The sequence below is a fragment of the Acinonyx jubatus genome, chromosome C1 (assembly GCF_027475565.1).
Source record: "Acinonyx jubatus isolate Ajub_Pintada_27869175 chromosome C1, VMU_Ajub_asm_v1.0, whole genome shotgun sequence".
Lineage (NCBI taxonomy): Eukaryota > Metazoa > Chordata > Mammalia > Carnivora > Felidae > Acinonyx > Acinonyx jubatus.
Window position 1 is genome coordinate 213,886,380 of NC_069381.1, and position 20,355 is coordinate 213,906,734.

The 20,355-nt window shown below is 46.3% G+C and overlaps 1 protein-coding gene across 1 annotated transcript in view; it reads right to left on the bottom strand.

Annotated features, from left to right (window-relative positions):
* IQCA1 (IQ motif containing with AAA domain 1) overlaps window positions 1-20,355 on the bottom strand; it is a 154,701-nt gene that overhangs the window by 77,325 nt on the left and 57,021 nt on the right. The window contains exon 7 of the mRNA XM_027046990.2: window positions 11,346-11,430. Within this exon, the coding sequence (XP_026902791.2) occupies window positions 11,346-11,430 (85 nt within the window). The remainder of the gene's footprint in view (window positions 1-11,345; window positions 11,431-20,355) is intronic.

The window sequence follows — 20,355 nt, forward strand, 5'->3', positions numbered from 1 at the left end:
AGGCTCTGAGCTGTCAGCATACAGCCCGACTGGGGGCTCGAGCTCACGAAACACGAGATCATGACCTGAACTGACGTTGGACACTTAACCGGCTGAGCCACCCAGGCGCCCCTCATGATTGGTTTCTTTCATCTGTGACTTCATTTCTATTTCCTACAGTGACAAACCCCATTTATTCTTCCCAAATTTTCGATATCTTTTAAGAAGTACCTGGTTCACATCAGATTAGCTTCATCGGAGAATTAGTAAAGGTTTGTGAAAAATCACACAATCCCTTCTGTACAACAGATGTTTGCTGAGCTCCCATTTGCTGTGGCCGAGAGCCATGAATTCTGGGAGATGTGAGGGTGCCGGTGATAGGACCCATTTCCTGTTAGACCCTGGGGCTCTGCCCATCACTGGTCATGTGACCGAGACAAGTGGCATGACATCCCTAGGACCTAGTTTCCGAGTTTCATTTTCTGAAGTGAAGTCGGTACTCGCGTCCATTGCATGTATGATAAACCAGACATGGTCCTAAGAGCGGCACAAAGACGAACTCATTTACTGCTAAATGCAGCCCAGGGATGGGAGCTGTCACCAACCTGTTTTGTCGGTAAGAGAACAGGGCACAAAGAGTTCATGCATGTGGCCAAGGACACACAGCTGGGGGGTGCAGAGCTGGGATCCAAAGAGGCACTAACCGGGATGAATTTCACAACATAGAAAGGAACGAGGCAAGGTGTGCCCAGCGTAGGTCGATTTATCCTATCATACAAAACGCATATAGTTCAATACAAAAAAAAAATAATACTCTCCAGTTTCAGGATCCATACATATGTCGTCCAAGCAAAAAAGACATATGAGGGAACGCCCAATGCCAAATTGAGGACAGTGGTTTCTTCTGGACGGCAGGGTATGCAATTAAACCAAAAGGCTAGTAGCATTTCACCTCTACTACGTTGTACTAAATCATCCTCCCGGGACCAGGGCTGCTTGTTACGCCTTGTTAGTGATTTACGACACTGCTGACGTTTATTTTCTAGTATTATATTTTTGTTATTTATACCTACGTGGCTTTTAGGAGCTTACTTCAAACCTTTAAAAATATAAACGATACAGCTTTATTGTGAACCAAGCAGGATATTCTGGTCCCATCTGGACTTAAAAACAACACCACCACCATAGTCATTAGTCATGTGCCCTACTTCCCTCTATCCAGAGGTCTGCCTGTCCCCTAGGCTCTAGTGAAGCTCTCGGTGGGATGAGGCTCACAGAAAGGGTGCTGGGGAGGGTGAGAGGTGACGTATGTGTTGCACACATTATATGGTAATAAAAAGGGTGTCTTTGGATGGAATTAAAAGTCTCTTGTGCAAGTAGCAATGTTTTCCTTGGGGATCAGGCTCGCCTCAACTCAGAGACCCAAATCATGGCTGCTCAGGACTTTTACGTTTGGAGCACTTATGGAGCATGAATATTTTTTTGGTCCTTGGAAGTCTGGAAGCTTTCAGAAACGTAAAGACAATTTTCAAACAATAGCCCGATGTATAAAATGTGAGTGGCTATACAAAATGGTGACATCCTTATTTGTGGAACATACAATTCAGTGTATCTTTGAAAGCCTTTTCCATTGTATTATTTATTTCCTCCATATCCTTAGTTTATTAATTTGATGAATAAATACATTCACATGGCCCACAATTCAAGAACGACAGAAGAGCATGTAGTGAAATGTTCCATTCCCATGCTGTGAGCCAGTCAGCTTTCTAAAGCCAGCCTCAATTCCTTGGAGATACTTCTGGAGACATTTTATATAGCTGTATGCAAATATATGTGCGCACACACACACACACACGCACACACACACACACACACACACACAGCTGTGTTATGTTTGCCAATGGTGTGAAATGGTGTGTGATTGGAGTTTGTCTTTTTTTTAAGCCAATGTTGGATTTATTTTGTTCTTGGTTTTTTTCTTTTTTTTTGTAAGATTTTTTTTTTGAGTGAGAGAGACAGTGTGTGTGCTTGAGAGTGGGGGGAGAGGGTAGAGCGAGAGAAAGAAGAGAGAGAGAGAGAAGGAGAGAGAGAATCTTAAGCAGGCCCCCTGCTCAGCCCAGAGCCCGACGTGAGGCTTGATCCCCCGACCCTGGGATCATGACCTGAGCCAGAATCGAGAGTTGGGCGCTCAACCAACTCAGCCACCCAGGTGCCCCTCCTCTTGAGTTTCAACCCTAGCAAAATCTTCCAAAGTACACAAATGTGTACACAGGTATACACACAAACACATAATATATACATAGACTGGTCATTCTATACAAACGTCAGTGTATCGTACCCAGTGTCCTTGTGAGCTTCTCTCCTGATAATGTCCTGGCCGTCTTTCCTTTGCAGTGCGTAAAGGGCTTCCTTGTTCTTTTTTTTATAGGTGTAGTGTCGATTATCTGGCTGTTCTCCCACCGATGGAGTTAGGTTGTTCCCCGTTGTTTGCTTTCGCTAGCAACGCTGCACGAGTAAGTGCATGCAAATATCATCTGGCAGGTGTGTGGGCCTATCTGCAGGATGAGTTCCTACTATGCTGGGTCAAGGGTACGTCCATTTGTAATGCAGTCCCACTGCCCCCATCGGGCTGCCAACTTCTACTCTGCCAGCAGTGCAAGGGGGTGCTTCTTTCCTTATATGCTCTGACAAGGTGTGACCCCATGTATTTATGCTTGCTACCCGAACGGCTGAGAAAATGGTATGTCACTGGAGTTGTTTCTCAATAGCAGTGCTGAATTTATCTTGCTCACGCTCTTCAACTTTATAGCAAAACCTCCCAAAGTCAGAAGGACCCTTTATTGCTTTGCTAAGACAGCCGCCATGTTTTCAGGAAACTGTGGGGCCTGAGGGCCAAATCTGGTCCCGCCACCTGGTTTCTTTCACAATGATGTATCATAATGTAATTTTTTTGAGGCATGTTTTACATAGCATGTATTCACACATTCCAAGGGTACAATTCAATTGTTTTTAGTGGATACACCAAGTTGTGCAACCATCACCATGAATCCGATTTAGAACATTTCCATCACCCCAGTGTGAGCCCCTCATGTCTGTGGTCAGTCCTTTGTTTTTCCTTCACCCCTTGACAGGCAAATGCTAATCTCCTCCCTGCCTCCATACAGTCACTTTATCTGGATGTTTCCTGTAAATGGAATCATATAATGTGTGGTCTCTTATGTCTGGTTCCTTTGCGTTTGCATCATGTTTTCGAGGTCTACCCATGTTGCGGTGTATCTCAATTGATTTTTCCTTTTTTATCACCAAATAATATTCCTTTGCATGCACGCACCACATCTGCCCTATCCAGTTACCGCGTGATGGATATTTAAGTTGTTCCAAAGTTTTGGCTATTATGAATAATAGTCTCATGAATGTTCATACATAAACTTTTTTGTGTGGACATATTTTCATTTCTCTTGGATAGAAGCCCGAGAGTGGGCTGCTGGGTCATTTGGCATCTTTATATTTAACTTTTTTTTTTAAAGTAGGCTTCAGGGGTGCCTGGGTGGCTCAGTCAGTTAAGTGTATGACTTTGGCTCAGGTCATGATCTCACAGTTCATGAGTTCGAGCCCCGTGTCGGGCTCTGTGCTGACAGCTCAGAGCCTGGAGCCTCCTTCAGATTCTGTGTCTCCCTCTCTCTGCTCCTCCCCAGCTCAGGCTCTGTCTGTCTCTCTCTCAAAAATAATAAATAAAAAAAAAAACTTAAAAAAAAAACTAGTGAAGTAGGCCTCATACCCAATGTGGAGCCCAATGAGGGGCTTGAACTCAGGATCCTGAGATCAAGATCTGAGCTGAGATCAAGAGTTGGACACTTAACCGACTGAGCCACCCAAGCACTCCTATATCTAACTTTAAAGAAACTGACAAACTTTTCTCCAAGTGGCCCCACCATTTTGTGTTCCCACCAGCACCACAGGAGGGTTCCCTTTTCTCCGCACCCTCAACATTTGTTATTGTCTGTCCTCTTGATTGTCACCATCCTAGTGGGTATGAAATGGTCTCATTGCAGGATTTATTCATTCATTCATTTATTTATTATTTATTTATTTAAAGTTTAGTTAACACACAGTACAATATTGGTTTCAGGAGTAGAATTCAGTGACTCATCACTTACATACAACACCCAGTGCTCGTCATTACAAGTGCCTTCCTTAATGCCCGTCACTATTTAGCCCATCCCCCACCCACTTCCGTCCATCAATCCTCAGTTTGTTCTCTATCATCGAGTTTTCTGTGGTTTGTTTCCCTCTCTTTTCTTCCCCCCCTTCCATATGTTCATCTGTTTTCTTTCTCTCTTTTTTTTAATGTTTATTTATTTTTGAGAGAGAGAGACACACAGAGTGTGAGCAGGAGAGGGGCAGAGAGAGAGGGAGACACAGAATCCGAAGCAGGCTGCAGGCTCCGAGCTGTCAGCACAGAGCCCGATGCAAGGCTTGAACTCACGAACCGTGAGATCATGACCTGAGCCGAAGTCGGACGCTTAACCGACTGAACCTCCCAGGCGCCCCTCGTCTGTTTTACTTCTTAAATTCCACACGAGTGAAATCATACGGTACTTGTCTTTATCTGACTTCTGACTGACTTATTTCACTTAGCATAATACTTTCTAGCTCCATCCATGTCATTGCAAATGGCAAGATTTCATTCTTTTTGTTGGCTGAGTAATATTCCATTGTATATATCTATATGCCACATCTTCTTTATCCATTCATCAGTTGATGGACATTTGGGCGGTCTCCATAGTTTGCCTATTGTTGATAGTGCTGCTCTAAAACATTGGGGTGCATGTATCCCTTCAAATCTGTATTTTTGTAACTTTTGGGTAAATATCTAATAGTGCAATTGCTGGATCATAAGGTAGTTCTATTTTTAGTTTTTTTGAGAAACCTCCACACTGCTATCCAGAGTGGCTGTACCAGTTTGCATTTCCACCAACAGTGCAAAAGGGCCCCCCTTTCTCTGTATCCTTGCCAACACTTGTTGTTTCTTACGTTGTTAATTCTAGGCATTTGGACAGGTGTGAGGTGGTATCTCATCATGGTTTTCATTTGTGTTTCCCTGATGATGAGTGATGCCGAGGATCTTTTCATGTGCCTGTCGGCCATCTGGATGTCTTCTTTGGAAAAGTGTCTATTCGTGTCTTCTGCTCATTTCTTCGCTGGGTTGTTTGTTTTTTGGGTGTTGAGTTTGATAAGTTCTTTATAGATTTTGGATACCAACTCTTTATCAGACATGTCAGTTGCAAATATTTTTTCCCATTCCGTAGGCTGCCTTTTCGTTTTGTTGATTGTTTCCTTCACTTTTCAAAAGCTTTTTATCTGGATGAAGTTCCAATGGTTCATGTTTGCTTTTGTTTCCCTTACCTTAGACGACGTGTCTAGTAAGAAGTTGCTATGGCCGAGGTCAAAGAGGTTGCTGCCTGTGCTCTCTTCTAGGATTTTTTCCTGTCTCACATTTAGGTCTTTCATCCATTTTGAATTTATTTTTGTGTATGGCATAAGGAAGTGGCCCAATTTTATTCTGCACGTTGCTGTCCAGTTTTCTCAGCACCACTTGTTGAAGAGACTATCTTTTTTCCATTGGATATTCTTTCCTGCTTTGTTGAAGCAACTGTATGTTGACCATACAATTGTGGGTTCATAGCGTTTTAAATTTTATCTCCCTAGTGACTAATGGTGTCAAGCATCTTTTCCTGTGCTAATTAGCTATTCATATACGATCCATTGTGCATGGTCTTCAAGTCTTTTGCCCGTTCTTTGACTGAATAGGCTTCTTATTGAGACGTTAGAGTTCTTTGTTAATCCTGGATATAAATCCCTTTCCAGGTATATGCCTGAAGACATATCTTCCCCCAGTCTGTTTTTGTCTTTACATTTTTTTGATGGCATCTTTTGAGGTGTAAAATTTTTGAATTTTGATGAGGTTCAATTGAGCAATATTGTCTGTTAGTTTAGTTCTAATTTGCGTTTCTGTTATAGGCATGGGGTTGGTAATCTTTTCATATTCTGAACATCTTTTATTATGTTTCAAACCCATTTACATTTTCTTTTCTGAGAACTGCCTGTTCATGTCCTTTGGCTTTTTAAAATATCAGGTTATTGATCTTTTTTTTACAGACCTGCAGGAGCTCTTTATATATGAAAACAATGACCTCCTGTGTGTGATGCTCATTACAAGTAATTATCCTACTGTGTCATTGGTCATTGGACTTCACTTGGGGTTGGTTTTGCCATGTGGGTTAGAAACTGTGTGTGTGTCATTTAAAATTTCATTTTTTTCTTCTATGACTCCTGGGTTGTGCAGCAGAGGTAGAAATGTCTTTCTCACTCTGAGGTTATGACATTTCTTCCTTGGCTTCTTCTAGTTCTTTTGTGTTTTTGTTTTGTTTGACGTTTACATCTTTGATCCATCTGGAAGCATTCTGGTAGAAGCTATAAAGAAACAGGGATTTAATTTTCTTCTTTTTTTCAGATGATGACTTGCTTATTCTAATACTATTTATTAAGTGTTTTTTTCTCCCCCTTACCCAAGAAAGGTGAGATGCCATCTTTATTATGGACTAAATTTGCGTAAATTTGGGTATATTTCTTGATTTCCTATTCTTTTTCATTGATGCGTCTTTTTAGTTATTTGCCTCTTTCAATGGGCTCTTTAAAAAAAATTCTTTTCAACCGACTGAGCCACCCAGGCGCCCCTAGGAAAAGAAATTAAAAAAAAATTTTTTTTTTTACATTTACTTATTTTTGAGAGACAGAGAGAGACAGAGCACAAGTGGGGGAGGGGTAGAGAGAGAGGGAGACACAGAATCTGAAGCAGGCTCCAGGCTCAGAGCTGTCAGCACAGAGCCCGACACGGGGCTCGAACTCATGAACCGCGAGATCATGACCTGAGCCGAAGTTAGACGCTTAACTGACTGAGCCACCGAGGCCCCCACAATGGGCTCTCAATGACACGGTTCAATACTGGGTAGGGCTAGTTTCTTCTCATTACATTGTGCTTTTGGAATTTTATTGGTTATTCTTGGGTACTGACTTTCTATCTAAAGTTTAAAATCAGGTTGGTCATAGGGCATCTGGGTGGCTCAGTTGGTTGAATGTCTGACTTTGGCTTAGGTCATGATCTCACAGTTTGTGGGTTCAAGCCCCACGTCCGGCTCTGTGCTGACAGCTCAGAGCCTGGAGGCTGCTTTGGATTCTGTGTCTCCCTCTCTTTCTTCCCCTGCCCTGCCTGTTCTCTCTCTCTGTGTTTCTCTCAAAAATAAATAAAATAAATATAAATTAAAAAACAGGAAAATCAGGTTGGTCACATTCTGTGAGGCCTGCCCACCCCACCTCCACCATAATGCCACTGGTATTTTTGTTTGGATCGTAGTACACGTACAGATGAAGTTTGGGGGAGCTGACATATTTACCGTGCTGTGTACCCCTGCCTAAGAACACAGGGTGCTTTTATCTCTTGTCCTCTGCATCCCTCACAGTGTTTTGAACTTTTCTTCATATAGAACACACATTTATTATTAAGTTTGTTCCTGGATGCTTTATTGTTTTGTTGCTGTTGCTGCTGAAAACGGACCGTTTTGCTCTACTTTCTTTCCAGCCGCTGTTTGCACACACGAACGCTTTTGCTCTCTGTAACTCCCCGTCTTCCTTCTCGTACTGTGTGAAGGGGCTGTTCAGTTTATTCTCATTGCTTTTCTACGTGTAGAGCAAACCTGCAAAAAGTGTCCGCTTTGCCTCTTCCGTTCTAATTTCTCTATCTCTACGTTCTTTCTCGTGTCCCACCGTGCTTGATAGATCCTAGGGGACAGTGGTGACAATGGCCACCCTTGTATTTCCTTGTATTTTTCATGACATTGGTGGAATTGTCGCTTGTGAATTTCATTAAGCGCAGTATTAGATCTTGAACCAAGAAATACTTTGTCACGTTAAAGAAGTATCCTTATATTCTGATTTTTTTGCTTTGTTTCATAATATCACAAATGGCTGTTGAATTTGTTTTTTAATATTTATTTATTTTAACATTTATTTATGTTTGAGAGAGAGAAACAGCACGAACAGGGGAGGGGAAGAGAGAGAAAGACACACAGAATCTGAAGCGGGTTCCAGGCTCTGGGCTGTCAGTGGTTCTGGCGTGCTGATATTTCGGTTTGAATTTTTGCATTAAAACTTGTAACGAAGACTGGTCTGTGGTTCTATTTGTCCTCAGCCTTTCTGGGGAGTTGGTAGCAATGGGATTATGCTCACTTCGTAGCAAGTGTTTGCACTGTTTGTTTTTTACAAACGTAAAGTTAACTCTTTAGGTACATGTTACCATGCTTGTGCTTGGCCTGTCTCTTCATCCTCCTCCTTCCGTTAGCGACAACTGTTACGACCTCCTGCAAGATTTCCACGTGCGCTGCCTGAGGTACACGATGCACGTCACCTCATCTAACCATCACATCAGCCCCGGGAAGGAGGCACCGCTGGGATGTCCATTTGCAGAGGAGAAAACTGAGGCACGAGGGGAGGCTGCGGACGTAGTGAGTGCTGGGACTCTGGTTCATCAACACTACGCTGTCCCCAGTCTTCACTCACCTATGTTTAAAAGTCACGCTGCCTCAGGGCGCCTGGGTGGCTCAGTCCATTAAGCATCTGACTCTTGGTTTCAGCTCAGGTCACGATCTCGTGGTTCATGAGATCGAGCCCTGAGTCGGGCTCTGTGCTGACAGCGTGGAGCCTGCTTGGGATTCTCTCTCTCTCGGGCTCTCTGCCCCTCCGGGGCTCATGCTCGTGCTCTCTCTCAAAAATAAATAAACATTAAAAGAAAGTCCTGCTGCCTTGCGGCTGGCCTCCTTTGCTTTAACGTATTAACTGGAGATCCTCAGTTTCTTTTGTTTTTAGTAGACATCAGCCCTACTTGTGAACGTCTCTTGTACACGATTTAGACACGGCACCAACTTTCTTCCTCCTGAGATCACTCCCTTTCTAAACTAACACGAAATGCATTTGGAGCCTGGCCGTGGGCTTTCAGGACACAGTGTGTGCCTGATAATGTAGCTGCAGAGACAAGACCCAACCGTGTAAAAACGAGAAATGGCACCAAGTCGAAATGATAGCCACTCAAGGCAGGGTTTGATGGGCTGGGGAGGTTATGTGGTCGCTGAGTTCCGAGGAGGACAGGAGTCTGCCAGAGGGCGGAGCGAAGGCTGGGGAGCTGAGGTCAGCTTCTGATGGGGGGTGGGGGGGAAGAGCGCTTCCCTTTGACCCCGAGGGCTCACTCAGGGGAGCACAGGGGGGTGGGAGGTCAGTAGTGCTGAGGGTGAGAAACCCTGACCTGTAGCATGGCTTTTACCTCTGTGTAGTGCTTCGTGTTCCTTAACTGGGTCCCTCCTAAGGAGCATTAGTCTGTTTTCTTCGTCAGTGCTACAAATGGGGCAGACACGGACAGCTGGTTCAACCATGTGTATGGCAGGGAGCAGCAAATCACACCGCAGGGGCCAAATCCGGCCTGCTGCCCAGTTTGTAAATAAAGTTTTATTGGAACACAGCCATGCCCATTCGTTACCTACTGTCCGTGTTCACTTTCATGCTAGGATGGCAGAGATGAGCAGCTGTGGCAGAGAATGTTGTTCCATAGCCTCAAATATTGACCATTTGGCCCTTTATGGAAAAAGTTTGTTGGCTCCGATCTACGGCAACTTGTCTTATCTTGTGCTTGGAATAAATTCCTTGAATAGCGTTTATGGGTCAAAGAGTATACTCATTAAACATTTCATATTTACTTGGCCCACGTCCCTCAAGAATGTCATGCTAATTTACGCATTTATGTATCCAGCCACAGTGGATGAGAGTGGCTTTTCTCTACATGCTCACTAACTCCAGTGATGACCGTGACTTAAAATTTTTACCAACCCTATAGGTGAAAAGAGATATAGTGACATTATTTTACATTTAAGTCTCGATGCTAGTGAGTTTTAAAATTTTTTAAATTAAGGTAACATTTTCCCCCCTTCTTTTCTACTGGGCTGTTTAGATTTTTCTTATTATTTTCTAAGAACTCTTTATGTATGAAAGATAGCTACTGTCACCTATGTTGCAAATATTTTCTCCAGTTCATCATATGATTTTAATTTGAATTATGCTAAATATTTGTTTGCCATTTGAGCTTTATGTAGTCAAGTATACCAGCTTGAGTGTATCAGTATGAGTTTCACTTTTAATGGCAATGCTCGTAGTACTCTACTGTAGGGTATGATGCAAATCTTCTCTTGGTTTCCATGATAAATACGCTGAGGTTAAGAATGGTTTTCCTATTGGGGCGCCTGGGTGGCTCAGTCAGTTAAGCGTCTAACTTCGGCTCAGGTCATGACCTCGCAGTCCGTGGGTTCGAGCCCCATGTCAGGCTCTGTGCTGACCGCTTGGAGCCTGGAGCCTGCTTCGGATTCTGTGTCTCCCTCTCTCTCTTTACCCCTCCCCCACTTGTGCTCTGTCTCCCTCTGTCTCTCAAAAATAAATGAATATAAAAACAAAAAAAAAAGAATGTTTTTTCTATTTATAGTTTATTGAGACATCTCTAAAAATAGCTCTAAGGGTGCCTGGGTGGCTCAGCTGGTTAAGCATCTGACCCTTGGTTTTTGGCTCAGGTCATGATCTTGCAGTTCGTGAGTTTGAGCCCCACGTCGTGCTCTGCACTGACAGCGTGGAGCCTGCCTGGGATTCTCTCTCTCTGCCCCTCCCCTGCCCATGCATGAAAAAAACTTTAAAAATAAATAAATTAATAAATATAGCTTTAGCAGTCAATTGCATCAGACGACACTGGAACATCTATAGAGATGTTTCTCTGGAAGAGTGTCAGTATGCAAAGAGCTGAGTCCGGACGGTGAGCAGAAACTAAGTGGGGGAAGAGGGGCAGAAGGCCACCCTGGGATGAGAGGAGGGCACGACGCACACAAAGGCACCACAGATGCCGTGACACGAGGCATGAGGAGGGTGGGCGAGTGGCCGCTGGAGTCTGTGGCAGGAAGATGGGGGCAGGAGACGACCCTGAGAGGCAAGCAGGGGCCAGAGCATAAAGGGGCCCTTGAAGTCAAACTGCTCAGAATTTACCAAGAAAGTGAGCCCCACGCATTGTCAAGTCTCTTTGAGAGGCAAGATGGGAGAAAGAAGGAATTCATTTTGAAATAAATTTAAAAGTACGTCATTGGTGAAACCCCAAAAGTAGTTCCCTGTGAACACGTGGAGGGAAATAACCCAAACCTAGTAACACTACGAACCCATCCAGCTTATGCTTCAGAAGAAACGCGGTTGCAGTATATTTATGTTTCATTTCTCAAGCGTGTTCGTACCTGTTGTGGGGTCTTGTTGGAGAAAATAATAGCTGACCCTCCTTCTTCTACATGAGGGTAGTCAGGAAACGTGCCTGTTAAGTTCCTGAGGAAGCAATAGAGGGAGATTAAGTAGAAATGAACTCTGTAATTCAGAACGTAATACAGAACTCCCCTCTGTAATATTTCCCACTAGCTGGCTCTGCTTACGCTCATTTAAATGAGTGACGGTTGGGGAGCCGGGGTGGCTCGGTCGGTTGAGCGTCCGACTTCAGATCAGGCCATGGTCTGGCAGTTCGTGAGTTCAAGCCCCGCGTCGGGCTCTGCATTAACAGACAGCTCGGAGCCCGGAGCCTGCTTCGGATTCTGTCTCCCCCTCTCTCTCTGTCCCTCCCTGCTCACGTTCTGCCTCTCTCTGTCTCTCAAAAACAAACAAAGGTTTAAACAAATTAAAAAAAAAAAATAAATGAGTGATGGTTGTCAGCGTGGAAGCTCCCTGCCCGTTGCGGCCGGACACGCTGCCTCCGAGGAGCGGAGAGACCCGGGAGACGTTCCTAGAGGTTTGCTTCCTCCAGGTAATTGTTACTTGGAGACAGACACCCCTCTCTTGAAAACAGATTTTTAAAATGAGACACTCTGTGCTTAAGTTAGGAATGAAGACAGAAGCACAAATCATTTCTTCCTGTTTAAAATTTAGAATAAACACAGGGTTTTGAAACTAAACAGAAGGATGGAGCTGTTCGGATGACAAATTTACTAACGGTGCACGAGATACATGGACACGCTCTTAAGTTTCCGTAAGGCTAAGGCTCCATTTTGTACGGGCTCCAAATAGTTTTTTGTGTCACCGTGTAATTTTTACCTTTCAAAAAGCAGAGTTTGCAATTTATTAAAAAAATTTTTTTTAACATTTATTCATTTTTGAGAGACAGAGAGAGACAGGGCATGAGTGGGGAGGGGCAGAGAGAGAGAGAGAGAGAGAGAGAGAGAGAGAGAGGCAGACACAGAATCCAAAGCAGGCTCCAGGCTCTGAGCTGTCAGCATAGAGACTGATGGGGGGCTTGAACCCACAGACCACAAAATCATGACCTGAGCCGAAGTCGGCCGCTCAACCGACTGAGCCACTCAGGCGCCCCGCAGACTTTGCAATTGAATATTGAGGAATTTTGCGAGGGGTGTGTGTGTGGTTACTATTTCTACGTGCCTGGGGGTCTACTGAGGCAGAGAAACTAAGGGTTAGAGGAGACAGCTGTGCTGAAGATGAGTCTACAACAGTGGTTCTCAAACATTTGCCCTTTGGAGCCCTTTATACTCTTAGAATTTTTGAGCATCTCAAAGAGCTCTTGTTTATGTGAGTTCTAGCTACAAGTATTTACTGTGTTAGATACTAAAACGGAGAAATTTCTAAAACGTGCATTTTAAATTCACTTAATAACAACGCTGACAAACCCCTTATATGTTCACGTAAATAACATCTTTAGTACATGTCCGAAAACAAACAAACAAAAATAGAAGAGTGTTACTGTTCTGCATCTTTGAAGCCTTTTTAATGCCTGGCTTGGGCGTTAGCTGGCCGCTCCTATCTGCTTCCGTATTCGTTCTGCTGCAACACGCTGTTTCGGTTGAAGTTTGGGAAGAAAACCTGTCCTCACGTTCGCCACATTTCGTCATTCATTAGCAATTCCGCCGATCTCAAAACCAAAAGCCTGAGTAATGGGAAGCTCTCAGGCTCACGGGGGTGATCACAAGAGTTCCAAAAATTTAATTTCTGCCATGTCAGAGGTTTTCCTTCAGGTTCATTTGGTTCACTTTTTTGAGAATCTGGCAGTTGTTTGCTCAATTAAGAATGATGTTCCATGAAAAGTGGCTGGTTCGGCTGAAAGCAGACGGCTCCACAGGTGTGCGTCCAGATAGCCAGCACACTCGGCGTGCGGCCAAAAGCATTCAGTGCACTTCTGATTTCATCAGGCAGAATATTAAAAAGCTGTGTAGTCAAGGGTGAAGTCTTTTTTTTTTAATGTTTATTCATTTATTTTTGACATTGAGAGGGTGTGAGCGGGGGAGGGGCACAGAGAGGGAGACACAGAATCCAAAGAAGGCTCCAGGCTCCGAGCTGTCAGCACAGAGCCCGATGCGGGTCTCGAACCCACAAACCGCAGGATCATGACCCTGAGCCGAAGTGGGACACTTAACTGACTGAGCCACCCAGGCGCCCCAATTGCCAAGTCTTCTTAATACAATTACTTTTTACTGTGTCCTCAAGGATACTGTTAAATGAAACCTTTTTTTGAAAGGCACATGCATGGTGGTGAGGGCTGACTCTGAATTGGGGCTGCTGCTTGGTTCATGCTTAGGAGTCAACACCCCTGCTGGCTGTTGCCCCAGTGTTTCCACAGGATTACTCTTCAAGCATTTTAAAACAGTCACATCGTTGTCTGCACAAAATATCTCAGGTCTCCTGAGCCTTTCCTTTGGGCTCATTTAATAGGAACATGACTCAGCTCCTTAGCTTTGCTTTGAAAATCACTGACCACGATGGGGCATATGTGGCCAAATGAAAGGGCAGGATGATGGTAGGAGATCACATGCTAAGTGACACTGACACTAAGTCACACTGCTTAGTGACATTGTCACTAGACATAGACTAGACTATGTCACATGCTAAGTGACATTCTGTCAATGGAGCTGCCATCATTGTAGCTACCTTGGTGGACTCATGTACTCATTTACCCATCCATCCATCCATCCATTCATCCATCCACCCATCCATCCCTCCACCCATCCCTCCACCCATCCATCCATCCATCTATCCACTCATCCATCCCTCCATCCCTCCATCCATCCATCCATCCCTCCACCCATCCATCATCCATCCATTCACCCACCCATCCATCCATCCATCCATCCATTCATCCATCCACCCATCCATCCCTCCACCCATCCCTCCACCCACCCATCCACCCATCCATCCATCCATCCATCCACTCATCCATCCCTCCATCCCTCCATCCATCCATCCATCCCTCCACCCATCCATCATCCATCCATTCACCCACCCATCCATCCATCCGTCCATCCATACATCTATCCATCATCCATCCATCCCTCCATCATCCCTCCATCCCTCCATCCCTCCATCCCTCCATCCATCCAATCTATCCAACCATCCATCTATTGATATGGTCAATCAACACACACCTGATTAGTACCAATGAGATTCTGGATGTAGTGATGGGAGACAGTGATCTGAAGACTGACATGTCAGCCGTTGCCCTGATGCTCTCACCTTCCACAATCACATGGCTGATGCATGTATTTGACTTCAGACACTGCTTGTTCACAAGACTCAAATCTCAAATCTTATTAAACTGCCTGACCACAGTCTATCTTGTTCTGTGCTTCACTTGGCCTTGACAGGTTAAAAAGTATGAATACATTTGGGGCGCCTGGGTGGCTCAGTCGGTTGAGCATCCGACTTCAGCTCACGTCATGATCTCACGTTTCGTGGGTTCAAGCCCCACGTTGGGCTCTGGGCTGACAGCTCAGAGCCTGGAGCCTGCTGCAGATTCTGTGTTTCCTCTCTCTGCCCCTTCCCAGCTCACACTATGTCTCTCTCTCTCTCTCTCTCTCTCTCAAAAATAAACATTAAAAAAATAAAAAAACCCAAACAACTATGAATACATTTGGATTAAAAGCTCAAACACTCTTGCTCTGTGCACCCACCGGCCCATCCCTCCGAAGGCCACTTTATAGGCAGCTTCCTTGTCTAATTTTAATTCCACACTTTAAAGCTTGAGTGTTTTGGGGGACTCAGAACAAACCTAGAAACTGACATAAACTGAACACAAACAGGATTTACATGTGCCATTTCTAAAATAGAATTCATAATTATGTTACACATCAATTGTCATAGTAAGATTTAATAATGCATGTATGATAGTTTTCATAGTTCTTTTTGCAAAAACAGGATCAAATATATCTATTTTTAACAGATAAAAGGACATACTTCGTTTTTTTTAAGTCATGTTAGTTTAAGTAATTAACCATAAACTGAAATTGGATGTCTTGGCCTTAGAGACTGCACAAACTGTTGTAGGGCACACATTTAATAGATTTTAAAATTCTTATCGAGACATGACAGCATAGCCTGATAGCTCTGTCTCACTTCCATGCACACATGTGCACACACACACGTGCACACACTTGCATCATACATGCACATGCACACACATGGATCAGGCATGCATATGCACACACGCATCATGCACACACATGCATCATGCACGCGCACACATACATGTACACACACTTGCATCATGCACGCACGCGCACACACACACACACACTTGCTGTGCTCACACCATCCCCATGTTCTTCCTCCCTCATAAGGAGTCCTCTGGCCCCAGAGTGGTTGTTTCCCAGCTTTGGGATATTCTTTTTAATTTTTTTTATCGTTTATTTATTTTTGAGACAGAATGAGACAGAGCATGAATGGGGGAGAGTCAGAGAGAGAGACAGAGACACAGAATCCGAAGCAGGCTCCAGGCTCCGAGCTGTCAGCACAGAGCCCGACGTGGGGCTCGAACTCACGGACCGCGAGATCACGACCTGAGCCGAAGTCGGACGCTTAGCCGACTGAGCCACCCAGGTGCCCACCAGCTTTGGGATATTCTAAGTGTGCCCTGGGTGTGCACTGATTGGGATTCTCCCTGTCCATGTCGCCCTGTCCTGTGTGTCCTGTGACTCAGTCACTTAGAGCATGCTGACAGATACTGAATTTTACTCTGTTTCCTTGGTTGCTGGGTTTCACCCTCACATTTTCAGCTGCGGGGCCATGGCCTCCCCTCTCCCGAGTCAGGGTGCTCAAAGCTGGGACACACCTGATCTCTCCTGCCGCTAATCATAAGGAAGCTGTAAGGTGACGAGCTGTAAGGTGTCGCTCTGGGCTCAGCACACTGCAAGGTGTGAAAACTGCAGGGACCGTTGGCCTTGACTTGGGGACGAGTAAAGAGAATATGATTTTGGCTCCCACTGTGCTCCTGGCAGAAACAGCTGGGGCTGACAGCATCGGCTGCAGGTGAAAGCCCATTGGGGGACTTCTGGGGGAGTAATTCCAATGACACAGTGTCAGGAAGGATTACAGGTGCAAACAACACGCATGGTTTCTGCTGGACTCTGCTCCCCCCACGGGCACCTCATTCCTGTCTTCACCTTCTCCACAGTCCCAGGATCACCGAGGGGCAGGCGCTGTCCTCTCACTTGGGTACAGACGTGCTGTCTGGTCACCACCCACAGTGTCTGAACACCACGGGTGCCTTATCCAGGCCTCCTGTCCCGAAAACATGCCACTGTGCTTAGGGCTGACACATGCTGTGAACATTGGCAGCAGTCAGATAACTGGAATTACAAGATGATGGGGTCTCGGCCTGGAAAATTCTCCTCCGCATCCCTCCCAGGGGCTTTGCTACTCGTTGCCTGAATGTGTCCGGGGAGGGGAGTGGGGAGCCGCAGAGACAGCTGGTCCCCTCTCTGACTGGCGGAAGGGACCACCACTCCCCAGACGGGCCGGCCTGATCCTAACCACCAGGACCTGAGAACGTGGCCTCATTTGGAAATAGGGCCGTTGAGAGGAGGTTATACTGGAGGGGGCAGGGTGGGCCCGCATCTAACGTGACTGGTGTCCTTATAAATAGGGGGCGACTAGGACCCCAGGACAGACACACACGGACTATGTGAAGACACAGGGAGAAGGTGGCCATCCACACGCCAAGGAGGGTCCTGGAACAGCTTCTCCCTCACGGGCTGTGCAAGGAACCAACCTGGCTGACGCCACGGCGGTCTTGGACTGGAGCCCCAGACAGTGAGGGAGTGACCTCCGGCTGTTTTGGCCACCCAGCTGTGGCACTTGTTGCGGTCACCGTAGGAAGCTAATCCACGAGCCTGGCAACAAGTTTGCTGCTGGCGACTTCCGCGGTCGTTCTACTGCTCCCCTCCACTCTCTCTGGATCTGTCAGATGGCCGAGTCCTCTTTTCTGGAAGGTTCTCTCTCTTGGCTTCCTCTCGTCTCTCTCCCCCCTCCTCCATCTTTTTAGGCCACCCTCCTCCGCCTCACACAGAAGGAGCTCAGATTGCGAGGCTTATCATCGGCGTTTGAGCTCTTGACTGTCCCTTCATTTCAGGAGGAAGGTTCCGTCTAGGCTCTGCTGCCCCTGATGGCCACCTGCTCAGCCTTCCGGGTCAGGGTCTCCTCGGCTCCCGGACTATAGGTGCTGGGGACCCAGGGCTCTGCTCTTGGGCTCTTCTCTGTGCATGTGCATCAGGGTCTCATCCGGTTTCTTGGCTTCAAATAGCACCGTGCACTTCACCCCTCCCAACACCGTGTCTCAGGCTCGTCTGTCCCCCGGGCTGCAGACCTACATTCAACGCCTGCCCACCACCTCCATCCGAAGTGCAGCGAGTTCCTCAAGCTCAGATGTCGCAAACTCAGCCTCTGTCCTCACCTCGTCCCCCAAACCCCCTCCTCCGCCTGCATTTCCCCATTTTAGAAAATGGAAGCACTCATAGTTGCCTCCAGGGGCAAAAACCTAGAATCGTCCTCCAGCACGTTCCTCCTTCGTGCCTCTGTTCAATCCGCCCGCAAACCCTGCATCCGACCCCCTGTCATTGCCTGTGCTGGTCCCAGCCACCGTCAACTCTTGTGTGCGTTACTACAAGGCACAGGATGCCCTGCTGTGCCCCCCCCCCCGCCCCCGACCACTCCTGCTCTGACCACATTCCTTGCAGCAGCCAGAGCGAACCTTTTAACAGAAGGCCGCCTCGCATCATGCCCCTTCTCTGCTCAAAGTTTGCCAACTCTCTCACTCAAAGTGAAAACCAATGGCCTTCGGATCAGGTTAACTTAGGTCCCTCCTTACAGGTTCTGTCACATGCAATTCATAACGGCACCACCTTTCACTCTTAAGTGTCCTGGTGTGGACATTTAATTATATGGTTCCTCCACCTGCAATGGCCTTCGTGACGCTCACCTGCTACCTCCCTGGCTTGGCCCTCACCACCTTCCCCCTGCTCCCCTGCTTCCAGCTGCTCCCTGTCTACTGGGGGTTCTCCCTCCTCAGAGACAGGTTCTCCCGCAGAGATAACACACACGCTCAAACGGTATCGTATCAGAGAGGTCTTCCCCGACCACCTTGTATAAAATAAGTTTTTCAGCCAAATAAATACATTCCCTCTCATCTGACAGCCGAAGGTCCCGCCCAGGTAGGTACGTGTGGGGTAGGGAAGAAAAGGATGGAAAGTTATTTTTGGATCATTACTTCAGTTTCTCTTTACAGTTTGGAAAACCCTTTCATAGATGCGGGGATCTTCTCCACTTAGATGGTAGCACACAAAACACCCCTGCAACGTTATCGTGTTCAACACGCTGCCTCTGTGCGTGATGATTGAGATCACAGCGCTCCCTCAATTAGACTTTGAATCTTGATTCCAAAGACAGTTGATGATCTTTCATCGTTTTGCTGATTTGCAAAGTTACCGTGCTGCACATGCTTCGGCGCCATTCGCGGACCCCCTCTGACTTTCTATTTGTCCCCCGATGGGGGGCAGCAGTCAAGCCCAGAACAGGTGGCTCAGCCAGGCAGTCAGACCACCTAATGGGGCGAGTGACGTAGAAAATGGCACGGGGCCGCATGGAAAATCACCTGAACCGCGCAGATGAGGGCTCTCTCATTTCGCCCAAGTCTACAGAACACGACGGAAAAGGAACACCAAGAAAGGAGAAAATCGTCCAAGGACACGATGCATGAGAATGGCACATGGAGCTTAATGAGACTGGATTCATCAGGTATTTCTGACCTCTTACCATTCAGTCACCTGCAAACAAATGCTGGCATATCCCATGGGGGTTATGTTCATTTAAAAAAAAATTTTTTAACGTCTATTCATTTTTGAGAGATAGAGAGAGACAGAGCATGAGTGGGGAAGGGGCAGAGGGAGAGAGAGAGAGAGAGAGAGAGAGAGAGAGAGAATCCGAAGCAGGCTCCAGGCTCCGAGCTGTCAGCACGGAGCCCAACGCGGGGCTCGAACCCACGAACCGTGAGATCATGACCTGAGCCGAAGTCAGACTCAACCGACTGAGCCACCCAGGTGCCCCTACATTCATTTTAAAGTAAGAATTCAGCTTTGGGGAACAAAGTGTAATTCGTATTAAATTAAGTACAGTTTCCAAAAGATAGAATTTAAAATTACTCGTCTAACCCTTTGCCTAAAAAATATTCAGAAAGATCTGAATGCCATTGCTGGATGTGCAATATATCATGTACCAAGCCCTAGAGACACTTGCGTATCACTAAGTCCGATTACTCTTGGACTATTACAAAAGAGAGAAGCGGGAGGGGCCACCAAGTCCCCGTGCCTGCCATAGGTGATGCTGTCTTGTAGTTGTTCCGGGGTTGGACATCTGCAGTCGTTGGACATTTCTTCCAGCTTCTTCTACCAGTCCTGCTCTTGACTCCATCTGCACAATCAGAATTATTTAAGGGGACGAGGCCTGCACCCATCACACCTGCTCTCCCCTAACCGAGCTCCCACGTGGGCTTCACACGTGTAAAGCCATCGCACTGTTTCGTCCTGGCCAAACACTTAATTCTCACTCTGCCCCAGCCCCATCCAAATCCTTGGTCCACGATCCTCGCTCACAATCCTGTCTTTGGCCCGATGCTGTGCCCAAGCTTCTCTTAGCCTAAGACAGAGGCTCCTGCCTGAGACACATGGACCCCAAGCCCCCATCCTGGCCCGAGGTCAGGGGCTGCTCCTGCCCACTCTTGCCCTCCACAAGGGCAAGTGGGAAGTATGCTGTATTTTCTTTTCTACGGATAGTGTTTGCCTGGTATGAGGGTGGCTGAGGGAATGGTGTTGCTGCGTCCTTTTTTTTTTTTTTAAGCTTCTTTATTTTGAGAGGGGAAGAGAGGGAGGGGGAGAGAGAGAGAGAGAAAGAGAGGGAGGGAGAGAGAGTGAGAGGCAGACTAGAGGGAGA